Source organism: Lissotriton vulgaris, chromosome 4_1, assembly GCF_964263255.1.
Source record: "Lissotriton vulgaris chromosome 4_1, aLisVul1.2, whole genome shotgun sequence".
Classification (NCBI taxonomy): Eukaryota; Metazoa; Chordata; class Amphibia; order Caudata; family Salamandridae; genus Lissotriton; species Lissotriton vulgaris.
In genome coordinates, this window is record NC_141691.1 from 176,163,545 (window position 1) to 176,180,921 (window position 17,377).

The window sequence follows — 17,377 nt, forward strand, 5'->3', positions numbered from 1 at the left end:
AATGTTGTTAAAGACAACGGTTAGTGCCGATTCTGTGCTGTAATCCATCCTGTAATCATGCTGCGAACCATTGAGCAGTTGGCATTCCTCTAAGTAGCAACTGAGATGGCGGTTAAGATGTCTTTACAGGATTTTGGCAGGGACAGGCAACAGAGAGATAGGCCTATAGTTTTTGGATTCGGTTGGATCAAGGGAGGCCTTCTTGAGCAGGGCTTTTACCACTGCAGTTTTCCATGCGGTGGGAAATTGGCCAGCAGAGATGGTGGAATTAATGATAGTCGTTAGAGGAGATATAACTGCCTCTTTTCCCAGTTTCAGGATCTTAAGAGGATGCAATTCAAGTGGGGAACCAGACCTAATCCCACTTAGCACCGATTCAGTTTCTTCTTGAAGAATAGGCGGAAAAGATTTTTAATGACAGTTCACCGTAGGAACTTTCACTGAATCAAGAGGGAGAGATGCTTTAACATTCCCCAGATTTGAGTTCTTCAGGGAGGTATAAATGCCCTTATTTTTGGCATGAAAAAAGTCTGCCATTTTGTCGCAGAAGTCCTGAGAGGCCTCTGTGCTGGCACTAGTCACAGGCACTAAAAGGGAGTTGATAATAGAGAAAAGTGCCTTAGAGAATCTAGTAGCTTCGGTCATGGCTAAAAAAATAAGAAACATTTTCCTCTCTAATAGCTTCCTTATATTCCCTTAACCGGCTTTTATGCAGATCCCTTTCTGTTCTTGAAAAGTCCCTCCGGCATTTTCTTTCCTGCTATCGGCAAACCTGCCTGAGTTTTCTCAATCTCTCGGAAAACCAGGCGGCAGAACGACATTTTCTTGCCTCGTAATGCTTTTTAAGGGGGGCAAGAGAGTCCAAGGCTGTTATCAGCCAGCTGATAAACTCATTGTAAATAACATTAACATCAACATGGGAAGAGGGGCAATAGTTACAGAGTTTATCATGAAGAGCCTCCTTACTAACCCGTCTGAGATTTCTCTTCCGTTCCACCCTATTCCTTCTGCAGGTGTCCAAAGCAGGTACTGCCGTTACAAGGGTAAAAGGAATAGCAGAATGGTCAGACCAGGACAGGGGAATAGGATCCAGGACCATGACTCTGGGGTCATTGGAAAAAATCCCATCAAGGATATGTCATGCCGTATGTGTGGAACTTTTCACTAAATGAGGAAAACCACAGGATTCTAGGACTTCCAAAAAGGCCTGCGTTTCAGGGCACACTGTCTTCTCTAGATGAAAGTTAAAATCCCCCAAAAACGTAACCTTTGAATGTGCTAAATAAGGCTCTATTTGGTTACTAAAATTCTGAGGAAACAGGGCTCTGGGTCCAGGAGGTCGATAAGTAATCACTCCACTAAAACTTAGTCGGAAGAACTTTCAGGGAAAAATAAAGAGCCTGATAGGCATCTGTTGGAGAGGTAAGGGCCTCTGTAAAGCAGGAATAAACATCTTTATACATTACCCCTAGACCTCCCCCCAATTTCCCCTCCCTATCCTGTCTCACAAGGAGATACCCCGAGGGAATTGCCTCTACTCGATCAGGGCCCGAGCCATCTCTGGCCCAGGTTTCTGTAATAAAAACCCAATCGGGTTTTTGACGGGACCCAAAATATTAAATTCAATGGCATTTTAATTAGGGATCAAGCATTAATATATACCCAGTGAACAATTATTTTAATGGGACAGGGTTAGGCTCACCAGATCCATCCTTAAGAGAGTAATGGCCAGCCCCTAGTGGAAAGGACGCCTCACAGTTAACACATGTAAACCTGTGAACATCCTCTAGAGTCTGCGTGTAAAAACCGGCAGGCCCCCTGTTCCTGAGGTTGCAAGTCCAAGAGCTGTTCCCTGGTGTAGATCAAGCGATCGTCTGCGTTTGGATGGAATTGGCCTGGGTTCCTGGCACAGGGTGCAGACTTAGCGCGGACGGGCTTGCCTTTGGCGTGCCTTCGGATTCTACCTCTAGGGTAGGTATTCGTTATTACCGAATCTCAATTACCCATTCGGTAATAACGAATATTAAGAATTCGGTATTGGGGGAGGAGCATCCCGCGTGACCAAGATGGCCGCGTGAGCACAGGGCTTCCAAGACCCTCGTAGCCTCCCACATCTATCCTGTCGTTTATCCTGTCCTTCATTGACATATCCGTGAAGATGAACCACTGGTGAGGCGAGATCTGTTTTCTGATTCCGAATCGGACCCCGGAGACCGGAGTTGTGGTGCTCTGAAGATTGCGGCCTACGCCTCCGTGATGCCCGGTTGTGGAGTTGGCACAGTGCCCGAGCTGTAGTTGAACAACATCGGCCTGAGGTGGTGGGGTCGACCGGTCTGGTTGACTTTCACTTTCGATTTGGTCTTCCCCGAGGGAGATTCGAAGGCAAGCGGCCCCTTGGTGCCGAGGTCGGCTATCCTACGCCACATCCGAGTGTACCTCCTGTGGTTCGCTAATCCTGCAATTTGAGTGGTTGTGACAGCCAGGGGCATTGCGGGACTACTGGTGGGTCTCTTTCCTCCTCTGATTTAGTTTTTGTAGCTTAGTTGATGTGGAGGGACAGGCACACTGCAAGTTGGGGAAGCTTTCTAGTCTTACGCAGGGGTGCAGGGTGGGGGAATTCGTAACGGGATGTTCGTGGGGGAGTGGTTTTTTTTGTCGGGGGGTGTTTGTTTGTTTTTCTGCAAGGCAATGTATTTTTAGACCTTCTGATCGAAGTGCTGGATTCTTGATGGGGTTGGGACTTTCACTTTCGGATGGAGAGGTAGGGGGCTGAAACAGATGAGTTGGAATGTGAATGGGTTGGGGGATAGGATTAAACGTGGGGTAGTGCTGTAATTATTGAAACGTCTCTCCCCAGATGTGGTCCTTCTTCAGGAGACGCACTTGATAGGTAATACTTGTCATGCCATGAATAGGAAGGGGTATCGTCTGGGCGCTCATGCTGGGTTTTCCTCAGGCTCAAGGGGGGTTGGTATACTGATTAAGGCTACTCTCCCATTGGAGATCGATGCAACGGTTCTAGATGACAGGGGGGCGCTATGTCGCTCTAACGGGTAGGTGGGAGGGTCGAACTCTTTCCCTGGTTTCTGTTTATGTCCCCCCTGGATTACAGTCAACTACTTTCGAGGACTTGGGACGGGTGGTCCTCGCTCTACCCGAGGGGTCATTGCTATTGTGTGGTGATTTTAACGCTGTGGCTTCTGGTATGACTGATCGGCACCCACCTAGAGATCTTAAGGGGGCGCAGAACTGGCTTCATGATTTCATTGATACTCTGGGCTTGGTTGATTGTTGGAGGTTGTTGCACCCCGTTCAGCTGCAGTACACCTTTTACTCGGGCGCGCACGGTAGCCTTTCTAGAATTGATTATATTTTTGTCCCGGCTGCACAGGTGCTTTCTGTTACTGAGGTTAAACATCTTGCTCGGGGGATCTCTGATCATTCTCCAATATGGCTTTTTATGGGGTCCAATCCTGGGACGGAGGGTCGGGTAGCCCTGATCAACCCATGGTACCTCTGGAACCCTAAAACTCGTGCGGATCTGGTGAAATCTCTCGACCAGTTTTTTCTTGATATTGAGGGTTCGGTTTTGTCGACGGTGTCCCTTTGGGAGGCTTTCAAGACTGTTCTTAGGGGCCATGCCCTGTCGTTAATCGCAGTTGGTAAGAAACGGAGAGACGAGGAGTTGGTTAAGATTGAAGCGGAGATAGCGGACCTAGAGCTCGGCCTGGAGCGGGAAGTTACGCGTGCTAGGACGCATGTTTTGCGACTCAAGCAGTTGGAATATAGGGCGTTAGTTACTGACGCAACTAAGGCAATGAGTAGAGAACAGCAGGGACGGCTCTATGACGTAGGAGATAAAGCTGGCAAATTGATAGCGTGGCTGGATAAGAAGGACAGGGCTAGTCGTGTGGTGCCCGTGATCGAGACGGCGAGCGGCTGTTGTATTACTGAAGCTGAGGAGATCGTTCAGTGTTTTGCAGATCACTTTCAGTCAGTATATACCTCTGTGTCGGATAGGCCGGAGGAAGATTCACATCTATTGTTGCCTGATATTGCTTTACCGCGTCTTTCTGATTTGGATAGGGAACAAATTGATGCTCCAGTAACTGCAGAAGAGGTGGCTCTCGCGATTCGCTCCTTGCGTTCGGGAAAGGCTATGGGTCCTAACGGCCTTCATATTGAACTTTATAAATTACGGCCTGACAAGATAGCGCCCTATGTAAGAGATATGTTTTTGGAGGCTTGTGAATGCAGCTCTTTACCCAGCGATCAACGTCTCGCGACCATTGTGGTGATCCATAAGGAAGGGAAACCGAGGGACAGGTGCACATCGTATAGGCCGATTTCTCTTTTGAACGCCGAACCTAAGATCCTTGCAAAACTGCTGGCTAACCGCTTGATCACCGTTGTCGGTGACTTGATACATCCGGATCAATCCGGTTTCATTCCGCATAGAAATACCGCCCTGAATCTCAGGCGTCTGCACGGCATTCTCGCGAGAGCTGCGACGTTGCGTGAGCCGGCCGTCTTGGCGTCGTTAGATGCCACGATGGCTTTTGATACCGTGGAATGGCCATACTTATGGGCCGTGTTGGCTAAGTTCGGGTTTGGACCTGGTTTTATTGGCTGGGTTCCTCACCCCGGAAGTCATTGATGGTTCTGTGCGATGTCTTGGCCTCCTTTGGTAGGAACTCTGGTTTGATAATCAATTGGGCGAAATCCTACTTATACGTTCTCTCTGGTGATGTCCCTCTTCTTCCACGTACCTGCCCTATTCAGGTGACTCTGACGGGATTTAAGTACCTCAGTATCTTTATCTCGTTGGATCCAATGGCCCGTTATGAACAGAATCTTCTCCCCCCTCTGGCTAGATTGAAACAGGACGTTGCGGGTTGGCGTAAACTTCCGCTTTCGCCGCTCGGTCGTGCGGCCCTATTTAAAATGATGTCTCTGCCTCGTTTTTGTATGCTCTCCAAAACACTCTTGATATTGTCCCCGCTAGCTATTTTCGTGCTGTCGAAGATCTGCAGAGGAAGTTGATATGGGACGGTAGACCTCGCATTGCTCTTGCCAAATTGACGCTCCCCTGGTATGATGGGGGAATCGCTCTCCCTGACAAACGCTATTACTGGGCTGCTCAATTGGGTGCCATCAACCATGGTATGTATGGTCCTGCATTGAATCCTGCTTTCGCTATGGATAGATGGCTGCTGCCCGTGGGTAATTATTATAGGGCGCTCTACTCAAAATCGGTGGTTAAGACTCTGTTGGGGCCTACAAAGACGGCGGTGCGTACGTGGCACAATGCTAATACTTCCTTGGGGTGGAAAGATCGTTTGACTTTAGCGACCCCGCTCTTCGGTTCGGACAGGCTTGGTAAGTTGTGGAAAACCAAGGCATTCGATAGATGGGACCTTATTGGTGGTAGTAAGGTGGGCGACCTCTGGGTTAAGGGCCAGGTGAAATCATTTGAGATGTTAATGACGGAGTCCAGGTTCACCATGCCTTAATGCCAGTCTTCCCTTTGGGTGAGGTGATTCCGGAATCGTCCCCACTTGAGGATAGGCTGTTGGATGGCCATGTACCCGACAGTACCATCTCCCTTGTTTACAAGAAATTAATCAATAATAGGCCTGATCTCCTGCTACCTCTCCGGGATTTGTGGACCTGTGACGGTCTTGAATTGGATGACTAGGACTGGCAGTCAGCGATCTCCTCTCCCAAGGAGGTCGCGAATCCAGCTCCACTCCGACTGGTACAACTTAAGATCCTCCACAGGATTTATGTCACGGCCCCCCGTCTGGTCTGAATGGGCTTTTCTGAGGAGGGATTATGCAAGCGAGGATGTGGGCAGGTTGCTACTTTTCTTCATATTATTTGGGAATGTCGTGAGATTGCTGCTTTTTGGAGTGGGGTCCATGAGGTCATGAAGGAAGTGACTGGTGTTGCTCTCTTGCCGGAGGCCAGACGCTGCTTGTTGAACGTTTTGGAACCTACGGACTATAACGTAGCTCAGACTCAGTGGGCATCCCTGGGGGCCATGATCGCCAAGCGAGATATTGCTCAGTTGCGGGGATCCCAGAGGCCTCCTACAGTAGACTTATGGAAGGAAAACATGGATTGGTGTATGTTCAGGGAAAAGACTGTGTACCTAGCCAGGGGTCGTCCCCGGAAGTGGTGTAGAATGTGGGGACCTTGGAATAGTTATCGTGGGAACATATGTATACCAACTGCAGTTGATAACACTGATGTTCCACCTTCCCCCTGACCAATGCATTTTGACCATTCTATTGTATTTTTATTGCATCTTACCCCTGTCCCCCCCTCCCCTTCCTTTATACCGATTGCTGCTCATTGTATTCTTCCACCCTTGAATGGACTTGCACTTTGTACAACATGTTTCATGCCTTGCTTGTTTTTATATTTCAATAAAAAGAAAAAAAAGAATTCGTTATTTTTTACCGAATTCTTACCTACATCTGAAATACCGATTTCTAAATACTGAATCGGCAAAATTCGGTATTTAGGAATCGGTATTTCCCTATTACCTACATAAGGGCCCTTAGTCCCCAAGTCCTGTAAATGACTGCCAGCAGCATGTTTCTCATATTGCTAGCAGCCAATCAGAGCGCTAGCTCCCATGGAAGTCTTTATTGGCCAGGTGGGGTTGGGGCTGGCTGGCTGGCTGGCTGGACCAATCAGAACACTCTGTTTTTTAATTGGCGCTCCCACAAGACTCTTGCGCTGACCCAACCACAAATCACAAAAAAACACAATCTTGTTACCAACATCTAGCTTCCTGCCAAGTTAGATGTAATTCCGTTCAGCAGTATTTGGGGTAGTGCTGCTTAAAGACATCTATATGAAATTTGCTTGTGGGACTCCCCCTTTCCTTGTGGGTCCCAGCTTGATAGATCACCCCGAAACGTTCCAAGAAATATATATATATATATATATATAATATATATGGGGTGGAACTTACCTTTCAATGAAGGTTATGTAGGACACATAAAAGTCGTGGGGGGAGTCACAGCGCGGTAGCAACGGCAACTGAGGAAGGCTACAACGCCGACATGCATCTTGCCTTGCTGTCCTGAATAAACGGCTCCCAAAGTTTCCCCGAGTGGCCTTTTCTCCTTTCCTTCTGGAGGGGTGTTTCGTGTGGATATCAATATGTCTCCTTCATTAGCCATATCTATAAGCCCTTGGATATTCTTACACTTCTTTTGCAAAGCTACATAAAGGTCTGAGAGAAGAAACCAGTGGGAGTTGGATTTGTATTTTACTTCTGCTATCATGGCTACAGACACACCTTAAGGAAGTGTTGTACTGAACTGTTGGGAAGGCCTTTTGCTGTGCCCATTGTTCCCCATGCCACATTCACATTTTTAGACAGGAAACATCCAGCTTCCTATCCCTTGTTTCTACTTGTGGTGAGACCCAGTAATAGCTGATATGATTTGAAGGCTGTCTGTCTCATATGCATAAACATGAGGATCTGTTGCTGTGGGAAAGATACCTCTCTGTTTCAAAAGTGCCCTTGGTTCCAGCACATGGCTGGAGATGTTTTAGTTTTCATGACATTAAGGAAGAAACCTGTAACGGATATTTTAAGGAGTATAGGTAAGTAAACTTTGATCTTATTAGGAACACTGCACTCATTTTTTTTCAATAACCATAACATCACTAAACTGGTCGAATTAACATTCATACATACACACAGTCATATAATGTTTTAATTTGGATACTTTTTTTATAGGACTTTGACTCCTGGTTTGACACAAACAACTGTCTTGGCGATCAAAAGCTGGTGGAAAGACTCCATGCGGTAAGCAGTGTTTGATATTAATTTGCTTCCAAAATATATTTACAGTATTGAAAGTATTCATAAAAGTTTTTCCTTTGTTCTGAAATGTGGTGATGCTGGTTGGTCATCTTTGTAGATGTAATGTGGCTAATCTTCGTGCAATAACTGCTCCCCTGAAGGAGCTTTAGCACTTTGGGCCCCCTGCTAACCAAAACTGTCACACACTACCCACAATCAACCATTCTGCCATCTCACTGCTGTGATAAAAAGAGTGTGTCAGTTTTGCCCATAAAAACTAGTGACTGCTCCCTAGCCAACCCTGTTTAGGATATGCTGCTGACACCTTCCAAACACATATGCTTAAATTTATCTGGAGATGCTGCTCATAACTCAAGCGGGAGGCTCATAAACTGCCACTCCTTGTATGAGACAGCTGCTGATAAAGCCTATTTACAGTGGGCACCACAGTTTATGTAGTCTGTACAAACCTAACAGAATCTTCCCACATTTAACTGCTCTCTGATAAAGCCTATTTACTGGCCTGGGTATTCAGAACACATTTGAGAAAATCAAACCCCACCTACAGCTGCAGCAGACTAAGTGAGGCACTTCTTGCACGTAATTCTGAAGAATTCCCTAAAACAGAGCATGTTTACATTTGACTACGTAATGTTAACAGATCTGCTGGTGTGTATCCTGAACTGCTGCTGATGGCCGTTGCTGACAATGGTTTGTGGCAATTCTTATCTTCTTTAATACGTGGCCAGTGGTCCTCTTTTTTCTCAAATCTAATTGATGTCTCTAGTTTGACCAATATTTCCTCACTGTGCATGCTATCATTTCTAACCCTTTGTGGTATTAATACACGTTTTGTAACAAAGTAGGCAATCTTGTGTTAACCCATTCCATGGTAGTTAGAAGCTTTTTCTTTGACTATGATTACACTTTTCATGGTTTTGATTGTGTTTATGTTCCTGTACATTCTGTTAGGTGTAGCCCGTCTTATAATAGCAGGATAGTAGTATGCAGCAACTCCTTTTTTGATCATTATACTTTTCATTTTTACACAAGTTAGCCAAATCAGGTTAAATATTCTTAACTTTGATCAAACCAACATCAGATTTACAACACATTACATTTCTGTTCATCATGTTTTTATATTTTTTACTTTTGTAGGCCTCATCTTTCCCAAGCACTTTAGGTTTCACTAGTAGTGGAGCATATACAATACAATAGGCAAAACATATTGTATTGTGTACTCTGCTTATCAGGGCTCGAAAGTAGCCCCCTTCAGGGATTACCTCTTGGCTCAGCCCACATTAGTATTTAAGTCTCACCATTTGAATTAGATCTCGACTGACAACCTGCTAGGGGCCCACTAGTCAACCAACAACTCGCCAGGCGCAATCCTTCTGCTCCAGGTGACCTAGCCTTTTTGTTGCATGACCCTTCTCCGAAGAGTCTTGTGGAGCAAGCTTACACAAACCCTGACCATTTCCCTACTACTTCCCCAATAAGGGATAAAAGAGAGTGGAGACTTTTGGAAAATGCTTATTCTTCTAAGGCAGTTTGGCCCTGCGATCTATTAATGCCTCTTGTTTGCTGGGTGTGGGAAAGTTCCATCTTTCTTGCATGGTATGCCCCCACTTTTTGCTGAATTGCTGATGTGCTTTGACTGAGTGTGCCCTAGGCTCCTGCCAATCAGGTGCCCAGGGCATGTGTTCCTTCCCAAAAACTGTATTGAAGCTAAAACCCAATTGGTATCTCTGGCCACATGTCAGCCCCTGGTAAATGGTACCCTAGGTACCCAGGGCATTGTGACCAGAGAAGACCCCTTTCAACTGCAGCACTTATTGTGCCACCCTTAGGGGCCCTCTACAATGACAGGGCTGACATCACCATGCTGATGGTGACTGATGAAGAACAGGAAGCAGAGAGTGAACCTCTCCCTGATCTCCTCTCCAGCAGCCCAAAAGATGGGTCAGTAGATGTGGTTGTCTTTTCAGACACCCTCTCTGCCCACCTGCAGACTATCCGTTTACTATAATGCCTTTTGGGTTAAAGAATGCCCCTGCCGCCTTCCAGAGGTTAGTGAATCAAGTCCTGACTGGGTTGGAGTCCTTTAGTGCAGCTTATTTTGATGATATTGCTGTCTTTAGCTCCACCTGGCAGGATCACCTGATCCAACTTGGGAAGGTGGTTTTAGCAGCCCTGCAATCTGCAGGCCTAACTATCAAGGCATCCAAATGCAATATAGGGCACGGCACCGTGGTGTACCTGGGCCACCTTGTTGATGGAGGCCAGGTACTGCCCTTACAACCCAAGATCCAGAGTATCATGGACTGGGTACTACAGGAGGTTTGTGAAGGGATATGGGTCCATTGTGACCCCCCTCACAGAACTCACCTCCAAAAAGATGCCCAAGAAAATAAACTTGACTGTTAGTTGCCAAAAGGCTTTTGACACCCTAAAAGAAGCAATATGCTCAGCACCAATTCTAAAAGCACCAGATTATGCCAAGTAGTTCATAGTGCAGACTGATGCCTCTGAGCTAGGGTAGGAGCGGTCCTATCCCAGACCAATGATGAAGGCCAAGTCCAGCCTGTTTCTTTTATGATCAGGAGGCTAAGAGCAGCGTTTGAGTGCCATTGAGAGGGAGGCCTTTGCTGTGGTATGGTCCCTGAAGAAGTTGAGGCCCTACCTGGTTGGAACTCACTTCTTGGTTCAAACTGACCACATACCTCTCAGATGGCTAATGCAGATGAAAGGTTAAAATCCCAAACTACTAAGATGGTCAATCTCCCTACAGGGAATGGACTTTGAAGTGGAACACCGACCAGGGACTGCCCGTGCCAATGCACATGGACTTTCTAGGTTCTTCGACTTAGACAATGAAGACTCCCCAGGGCAAGGTTAGTCTCATCACCTTTCGTTGGGGGGGGGGGGGGGAGGGAGGGGTGTTGTGTGAGAAAGTGCCATCTTTCCTGCATTCTGCCCTAAACCCAAAAAACAACCTAAACCTAAAATCCCTACCTCCCACTACCCCAGCCCAACTGCCCCTTCGACCTGAAAACTGCCCTTATCCTGTCTCCTACCCTGATCCCTACAACTCAGCCCCCTAAAAACTTCTCCGACCCCAGCCCCCTCCCTGAGTCCCAAAACTAGCCCCCACCCCCTAAAACCTAACCCCACATACCCCCGCCCCAGCTCTACAGCCCCCTCAGGCTTAAAACTGCCACTTTCATGTCCCCTGCCCTGAGCCCTAAAACTTCCGACCCCCCCAAACTTCGGACCCCCCAGCACTGAAAACTACCTCAAACCCCCCACCCTCAAAACTACCCACACCCAAATAATCTAACCCCACCTCCTTCGCCTGCAGGGCCGGACTGTCCGGAGTGGGCACCGGGCGTTTCCCCAGTGGGTTGCCAGGGTGCGGTCTTGTTTTGGGCCCCTAGAGGGCTGTTTCTGTAACCTTGCCTGTTTTGCAGCATAGCTGCGATATCAGCAGCTATTACAAAATGGGCCAAAAATGGCCCTGGCAAACAGCTCGCCTGCCCCCACCCTTTCCATGGGGGCGGCTGAGTACTTTGCCAGGGCCGGTTTTGGTTCCAGGTCTGGCCCTAGTTCCCTGCCCTGAGCCCTACAACTCAGCCCCCTAAAAGCTACTCTGACCCCAGCCCACTCTCTGAGCCCTAAAACAAACCTATCCCCACCTACCTCCGCCCCATCCCAACTGCCCCTTCAGCCTTAAAACCGACCCTTTCCTGTCCACTGCCCTGAGCCCTAAAACTCCCGACCCCCCAGTCCTTAAAACTACATCGACCCCACCTCCAAAATTACCCCCAACCCAAATAATCTACCCCACCTCCATCACCTGCCCTTAGACCTAAAATTCCTGACCCCCGTTGTCCCTGTAACATACCCTGACCACCTCCCAGCCCTGAAAACTATCCCCACTCCCTCAAAACCCGACTTAACTCTCCGCCTCGTCCCGATCCTCCCTCTTCCTGCTCTCCCGCCCGGCAGCAGCAGCAACTAGACCCTGCATATGCCTTAACCACGCATATGCTTGGTTAAGGCATATTTGCGGTACCGTTTCCCTCAATGGTTGAATCCAGAGTTGTGTTTAGCAGAACTACTCAGTTTCAAAAGTTAAGATTAAAAATCCCTAAATGTAACTAATAGCAAAAGTTGATTTTTAATTAGTGTCAATTCTTTTATACAGTAATTTCTTATTTTGTAACTAGTGAGTCCAATTTGTGCATCTCAAGTCCTTTTTGGCAACATGGAGGTAGATCTGTCTACGATGGAGAACCTTAGCAGAAAGAGGACTTTCCAAATCCCTCAGATCATGGTGATGTGAATACTGTGACAGTTACCATTTAGGTCTCTTCTATTTATAGCCTATTCTTGCTTTTAGAGACTTTTTTTCTTGTTTTCGAAAGTGTGAACTTTTCAGACACATTCAGGAATGTTGCCTTCATGTCGGCCTACTATTGTGACCAGGGTTGTGCACTGCATAGCTTACCAGTAGCTCTCCTGTATGCAGGCCAGTCAGCTAAATTAGAAGTTTTTTCTCTAGGCGATCCAATTGCCATTGAACGCTTTTCTTCCTTTAATCAGGGGAAGGCTGGTGCAGGTATTCACGGACAACACCACCATCAGGTGGTGTTGTAACAAACAGGGCGAGTGGGGTCATCTACCCTTTTTAAGCAGCCCTGCATCTCCGGACATAGCAGGAAGGTGTGGGCCTTTCCCTGGTGGTTCAGCATCTGGGGGACTCTGTGAATGCCAGAGTGGTCATACACAGCCGTCGATGCCTAACAGATCACAAATGGCGTCTCCATTCAGAGGTTGAGCATGGTCTAAGAGTGAACAGTGCCTTGGTTAGATATCTTCACCTCTGCTGAGAACAAGCAATGTCAGCAATTCTGCACGCTGAAGTTTCCAAGGCGGTTCTTGTTCAGTGATGCCTTTCATCTCAAGTGGAGTTCTGGCATCCTGGACGTCTTTCTACCAATACCACTCCTGCACAGTGTTCTCAAGAAGATCAGAAACAATTGGACCCAAATCATTCTTGTGGTTCCGGATTAAGCTCAAAGAGTCTGGTTTTCCAAACTGCTGGGCATGAGCATTCATAATTGATCAGGATTCCCCTTCGGGAGGATCTTCTGTCGCCACAGCCAAACCCGTGCACCCTCCGCCTTCATACATGGAAATTTAGCGCCAACAGTTCACAGTTTTCTACCTTACTCCTGAAGTCCGTCCCTCTACCATGACAGTGTATGCTTGCAGTTGAGGCAAATGTGTGTCATTGTGTGCATTCAAGAACACGACCCCCTTTCTGCACCCCTCTTCTAGGTTTTACTGTTTGTACTTTCTCTGGACCGGCAGGGCTCTACTCTGGGCACTGTAAACGTTTCTTAAAAGCATTTCGGCTTTCTTGCGGTTGCCAGACCAACCTTCTTTGTTTAAGTCACCTGTTTTGACCTGTTTTCTCAAGGAACATCAACACCTGTTCTCTCAAAGACCATTCATCATGGCCCAATGGGACCTCAATTTGGCCTTATCTTTTCGCATGTGTGTTCCCACTCCCAATCCACCTACTCACACTAAATACAAATTTTCGGGGGGTGTGGCCAAGATGGCGGCAGAGTAGCAGCGTTTCTCCGGAGCTCCGCTCACCCAGGCCGATAATCAGCATCCAACAACCATCCTTGGACCCCGAACACGGCTGAAGTGTCCCGTGCCTTGGAGGACATATAGTGGATAAGTAGCGTGATATGCGGACAGCGGTGAACTAAGATTCGCAACGGTGACGCCCTGCAGTTAGCCCGGTTGATGAGCCGGAAGGAGGAAAAAGACCAGGCCTCGAACTTCTGTCAGCAGCGAAGCAGGTGGCTGCTGTGGGCGAGGTGAAACACCTCTCAGTAAGACGGGGACGATACCTGTGGCTGGCAAGCTACCTCAGCGGCGTCCGGGCCGAGTGACTTAGGGAGCGTCTATCAAGCTGGGATCTGCCCGGGAATGGTAACAAGAAGGCCAGACCTAGGGGACAGGCCCATCAGAGAAACAGCTAGTGGACTCACTCTGGCTGGGCACTGCCGTCATGGAAGAAGTTTGGGCCTGTGAGCAGCTACAATGAGGTGAGAGCTGCAGGGACGGCAGGGCTGCTGGGTGTGAACTGAGACAAGCACTGACTAGGCCCGGGGTGGACGAGAAGGCCGCAATCCAGGCGTTGTGAGGCATGGAAGGTGGCACCCGAGACGCCCTGAACGCCTTTCCGTGACCTGCCCTAAAAGGGTTGGCCGACTTTGCCCGGCGGCAGGACCGGGCCCTGTTCCCGATGCAGAAAACAGAGCGGCCCAAAAGAAGAGAGTGGACAGTGAAGGCCCCCCATGCCTCTTTTCGACTGCTGGTGGGATCTGGTTCACGGAGGGGGCAAGAGGCTAGCCCCGGTCACCTCAAAACACGACAAAGAGCATTGCTAGACGTGTGGAGACCTAGTGCTGAGTTGGGGGGCTGGAACAGGCGTAACAGAAACTGCAGCCCACGAAAAAGATATCGGTGGCAGGTCCCGTGACTGTGGTGCAAACCCATTTGAAAGCCCTGTAAGTGAGCAACAGGAAATACCAGCATGGAGAGGGCACTGATCTGGTGGCTATAGGGACGTCGCAACCTCTGCCTGACACCCACTGGGCTGGAATGTGAAACGGGACCTCAGCGACACGCCAACACAGTGACAAGTAACAGAGAGTTCTGCGGACTCCCCCTGTGGGCCAGAGAACCTAGAATAGGCCGGTCTGAACGACCTTGTTGCTGGAAACGTAGCAAAGGCGCCCTTGTAGAGATGACTACACACTGGGCTAGAAAGGACCCGACAATCCAATCTCCTTCAGAAACCAAGCACCAAAAAGGTGGAGGGACGCACCCCTGAGCAACAGGTGGCTCAACCCCAGGGAAAAAAAAATGGAATCAACTGGAGAACACTCGGAGGAACCAATCCCCTGCAGATTCCTGGAGCAGCTGGGCCCCGTGCTCACTACGCCACTGGAGTCAAGCTATCCTGGCTGATTGTAATTGTAATTGTAATATATTATATAGCGCATTATCACCAACGATCTCTAAGAGCTTGCTTTGGGAACCCGTCCTGGTTTTTCCCTGTGAGATAACCCGTACTGGGCACCCCCAAGGTGAAAGCCAGGCATCCCGCCGCGGGGGGCCATAGTGGAAATTAAGCAAGCTATTGCCCGGAGTTGCAGAGTGTGAACCCGTGATTTGAGCAGGCACCGAAGCGAGAATTATCGAGTCCTTGGACATTTTTGGGCTCAAGACCCTGCCGCGTCGGGAATTGAACCCTGGTCCCGGGTCTGACCTCTGTTTCATGGTCTGCCTCCTCTAACCATTGAGCCACACTTCTCCACTGATGGCTTCTGATAGCCAGAAACCAGTCTTAGGATGCTTGATTCCGGTCCAGGGAAGACCTGCTTGGCAGTTTGGACTGGACTGTTCCCATGAGGCACAGGGTCAATACTGATTTGCATATGGCCATGTCTGAACTGGGGTGGCGTGGTGAGCAAAATAACGATAGATGAAACCCAGATGTGTGACTAGAGGTGAATGTTTTGCGAATGTGCAACATTCCATCCATCATCTTGTGTGGTTTTCATTTGTTTGGAAAAAAGAACTACCGTCAGTCCGGTCCCTAAAAGAAGCACAGGAGGTGCTTGGTCTTGACTTGTAGGGGGGGACCTTTCCGGGTCATCAACAGATAATACCGCCGCACATGGATCATTAAAGCCGGGATGACAATGAGGGACCTGACGGGAGAAACCTTCCAAACCTTCCGCGACGGAGAGCCAGAAAGAGAAAGAGGCGCTTCTCTGACAAATACAGAACCGAGTTGAAGCCGGAGAAACTCTGAACCTATGATCGCACATGCAGAAGTTGCCCTCTATCCCTGGGCCGCAGAAACTAACAGATGTGTCCAGGTAAGAAGAAAATCGTTCTTGGTGGAGGGGGCTCATTCCCGTCAATGAGACGACCAACACCGGACACATGGACCCATGCACAATAGTGTGATCTACTCCCAATTGGTGGCACTCTCTATGTGTTTGTTAATTTATCTGTCTCCTTTATTTCTTATCTTCTCTTCTTCTCTATACTCAGAGCCTATGGCTATCGTGACCACAGGTGGGGAGGACTAACAATCAGGTGGTCAGGGATACACGAAACCATAGAGGGAGCTAAAACGAGCGGAGTGAGGTCGAAACCAGGGGAAGGGAGGCATCTCTATTCTAAGAGGCTTGATGCTCAAACCCATGGGTAACTATATTATGCTCTACATGCTTATTCAAATACCAAGGGGGCTCTGACGCGAGGGGCAGCCTATCTGTAGGTCGGGCACCAGCGAAGGCAAGGTGGAGGAAGTGCCTTTGTTTCTATAGCATGACAACACATGGGGCCAGGATGACTTCAAACTTCTAAAATTTGAGGCGAGAATCACTGCGCATCCCCATAAATACCCAGATGTCAGCATTTAAGGCCTTTAAGGTAAAATATTTTGCTGCACCTGTATAATTGAGACAAAACCTCCTAACAAGTGTTTGCTGCTACCCTGTAAAATACCTTGCTTATCTGAAGACTTTTATCATTTTAACAATTCTTAGCCTAAACTGTTATTTGCACTGACTTTATTTATGAAAGCTGCCGTTTTGTAAGGCAAAGTCCTTTTCTTTCGATAGATATCTCCCCGGTCCTTCGCAGCCATTAGCGGGCTGTTTGAAAAGAGACTCACTTCCGTTGTGCTGTGGGCTAGCCGACATCTTGGAGAAGAGGTGGTCTAGTCCTTTGTTCTCAGGAAAGCTTGCCAAGTGAAAAGGAGGCTATGGCGCAGAAGCGCAGCGGGCGTGCCCAGAGCGCACCAAAGGCAATCCAGTCCGCGCCTGGACCGTGCCCCCTTGCCCCTTGCATCAAATCAAGTCAGGTAACATCTGCTACTCTCGAGAATCACTGATGGCACTAAGACACATTATCACTGCTAGCTTGGCATGCCCTTCTCATTACTATATCGATAATGAACAACCCACACTTCACTTAGAAAGCCTTAGAAAATCTGGCCAAATGCAAGGAAAGAGTCCTGGTCCTAACAGCTCCAACGTATGCTGCATGCTACTAAATACAAGATCCCTGATAAAACACCTGTTAGATTTCTATGATCTTGTCCAAACCCCAGACAGTGATGTTTCATTTGTAACAGAAACCTAGGCAAATGAGAGTTCTGGCGCAGCTATCGTTGCTGCCACACCCCCGAGATATGCTGTATTTAGACTGGATAGACAGAAAAAAAGGGAGGTGGATTGGCGATTTTCTATCACAACCATTTTAAAATAAAGTTTGAACCACTACATACGACAGGCTTTGAGGCATTAACCTTTTCGGTACAGCCTCCAGATGTATCAGCTATTAAGGTGATGCTAATTTATTGCCCACCTGGATTAAGGAGTAGCTTCACCAATAATCTTAGTATGGTAATTGAGTCTCTAATTATCAATGATAATTTCACCA

The 17,377-nt window shown here is 48.0% G+C and overlaps 1 protein-coding gene across 2 annotated transcripts in view; it reads left to right on the top strand.

The window, feature by feature from the left end:
* SMARCA1 (SNF2 related chromatin remodeling ATPase 1) overlaps positions 1-17,377 on the top strand; it is a 2,209,746-nt gene that overhangs the window by 1,106,072 nt on the left and 1,086,297 nt on the right. For both annotated transcript variants that reach the window (XM_086918497.1, XM_086918496.1), the window contains one exon: positions 7,763-7,831. In XM_086918497.1, the coding sequence (XP_086774623.1) occupies positions 7,763-7,831 (69 nt within the window). The remainder of the gene's footprint in view (positions 1-7,762; positions 7,832-17,377) is intronic.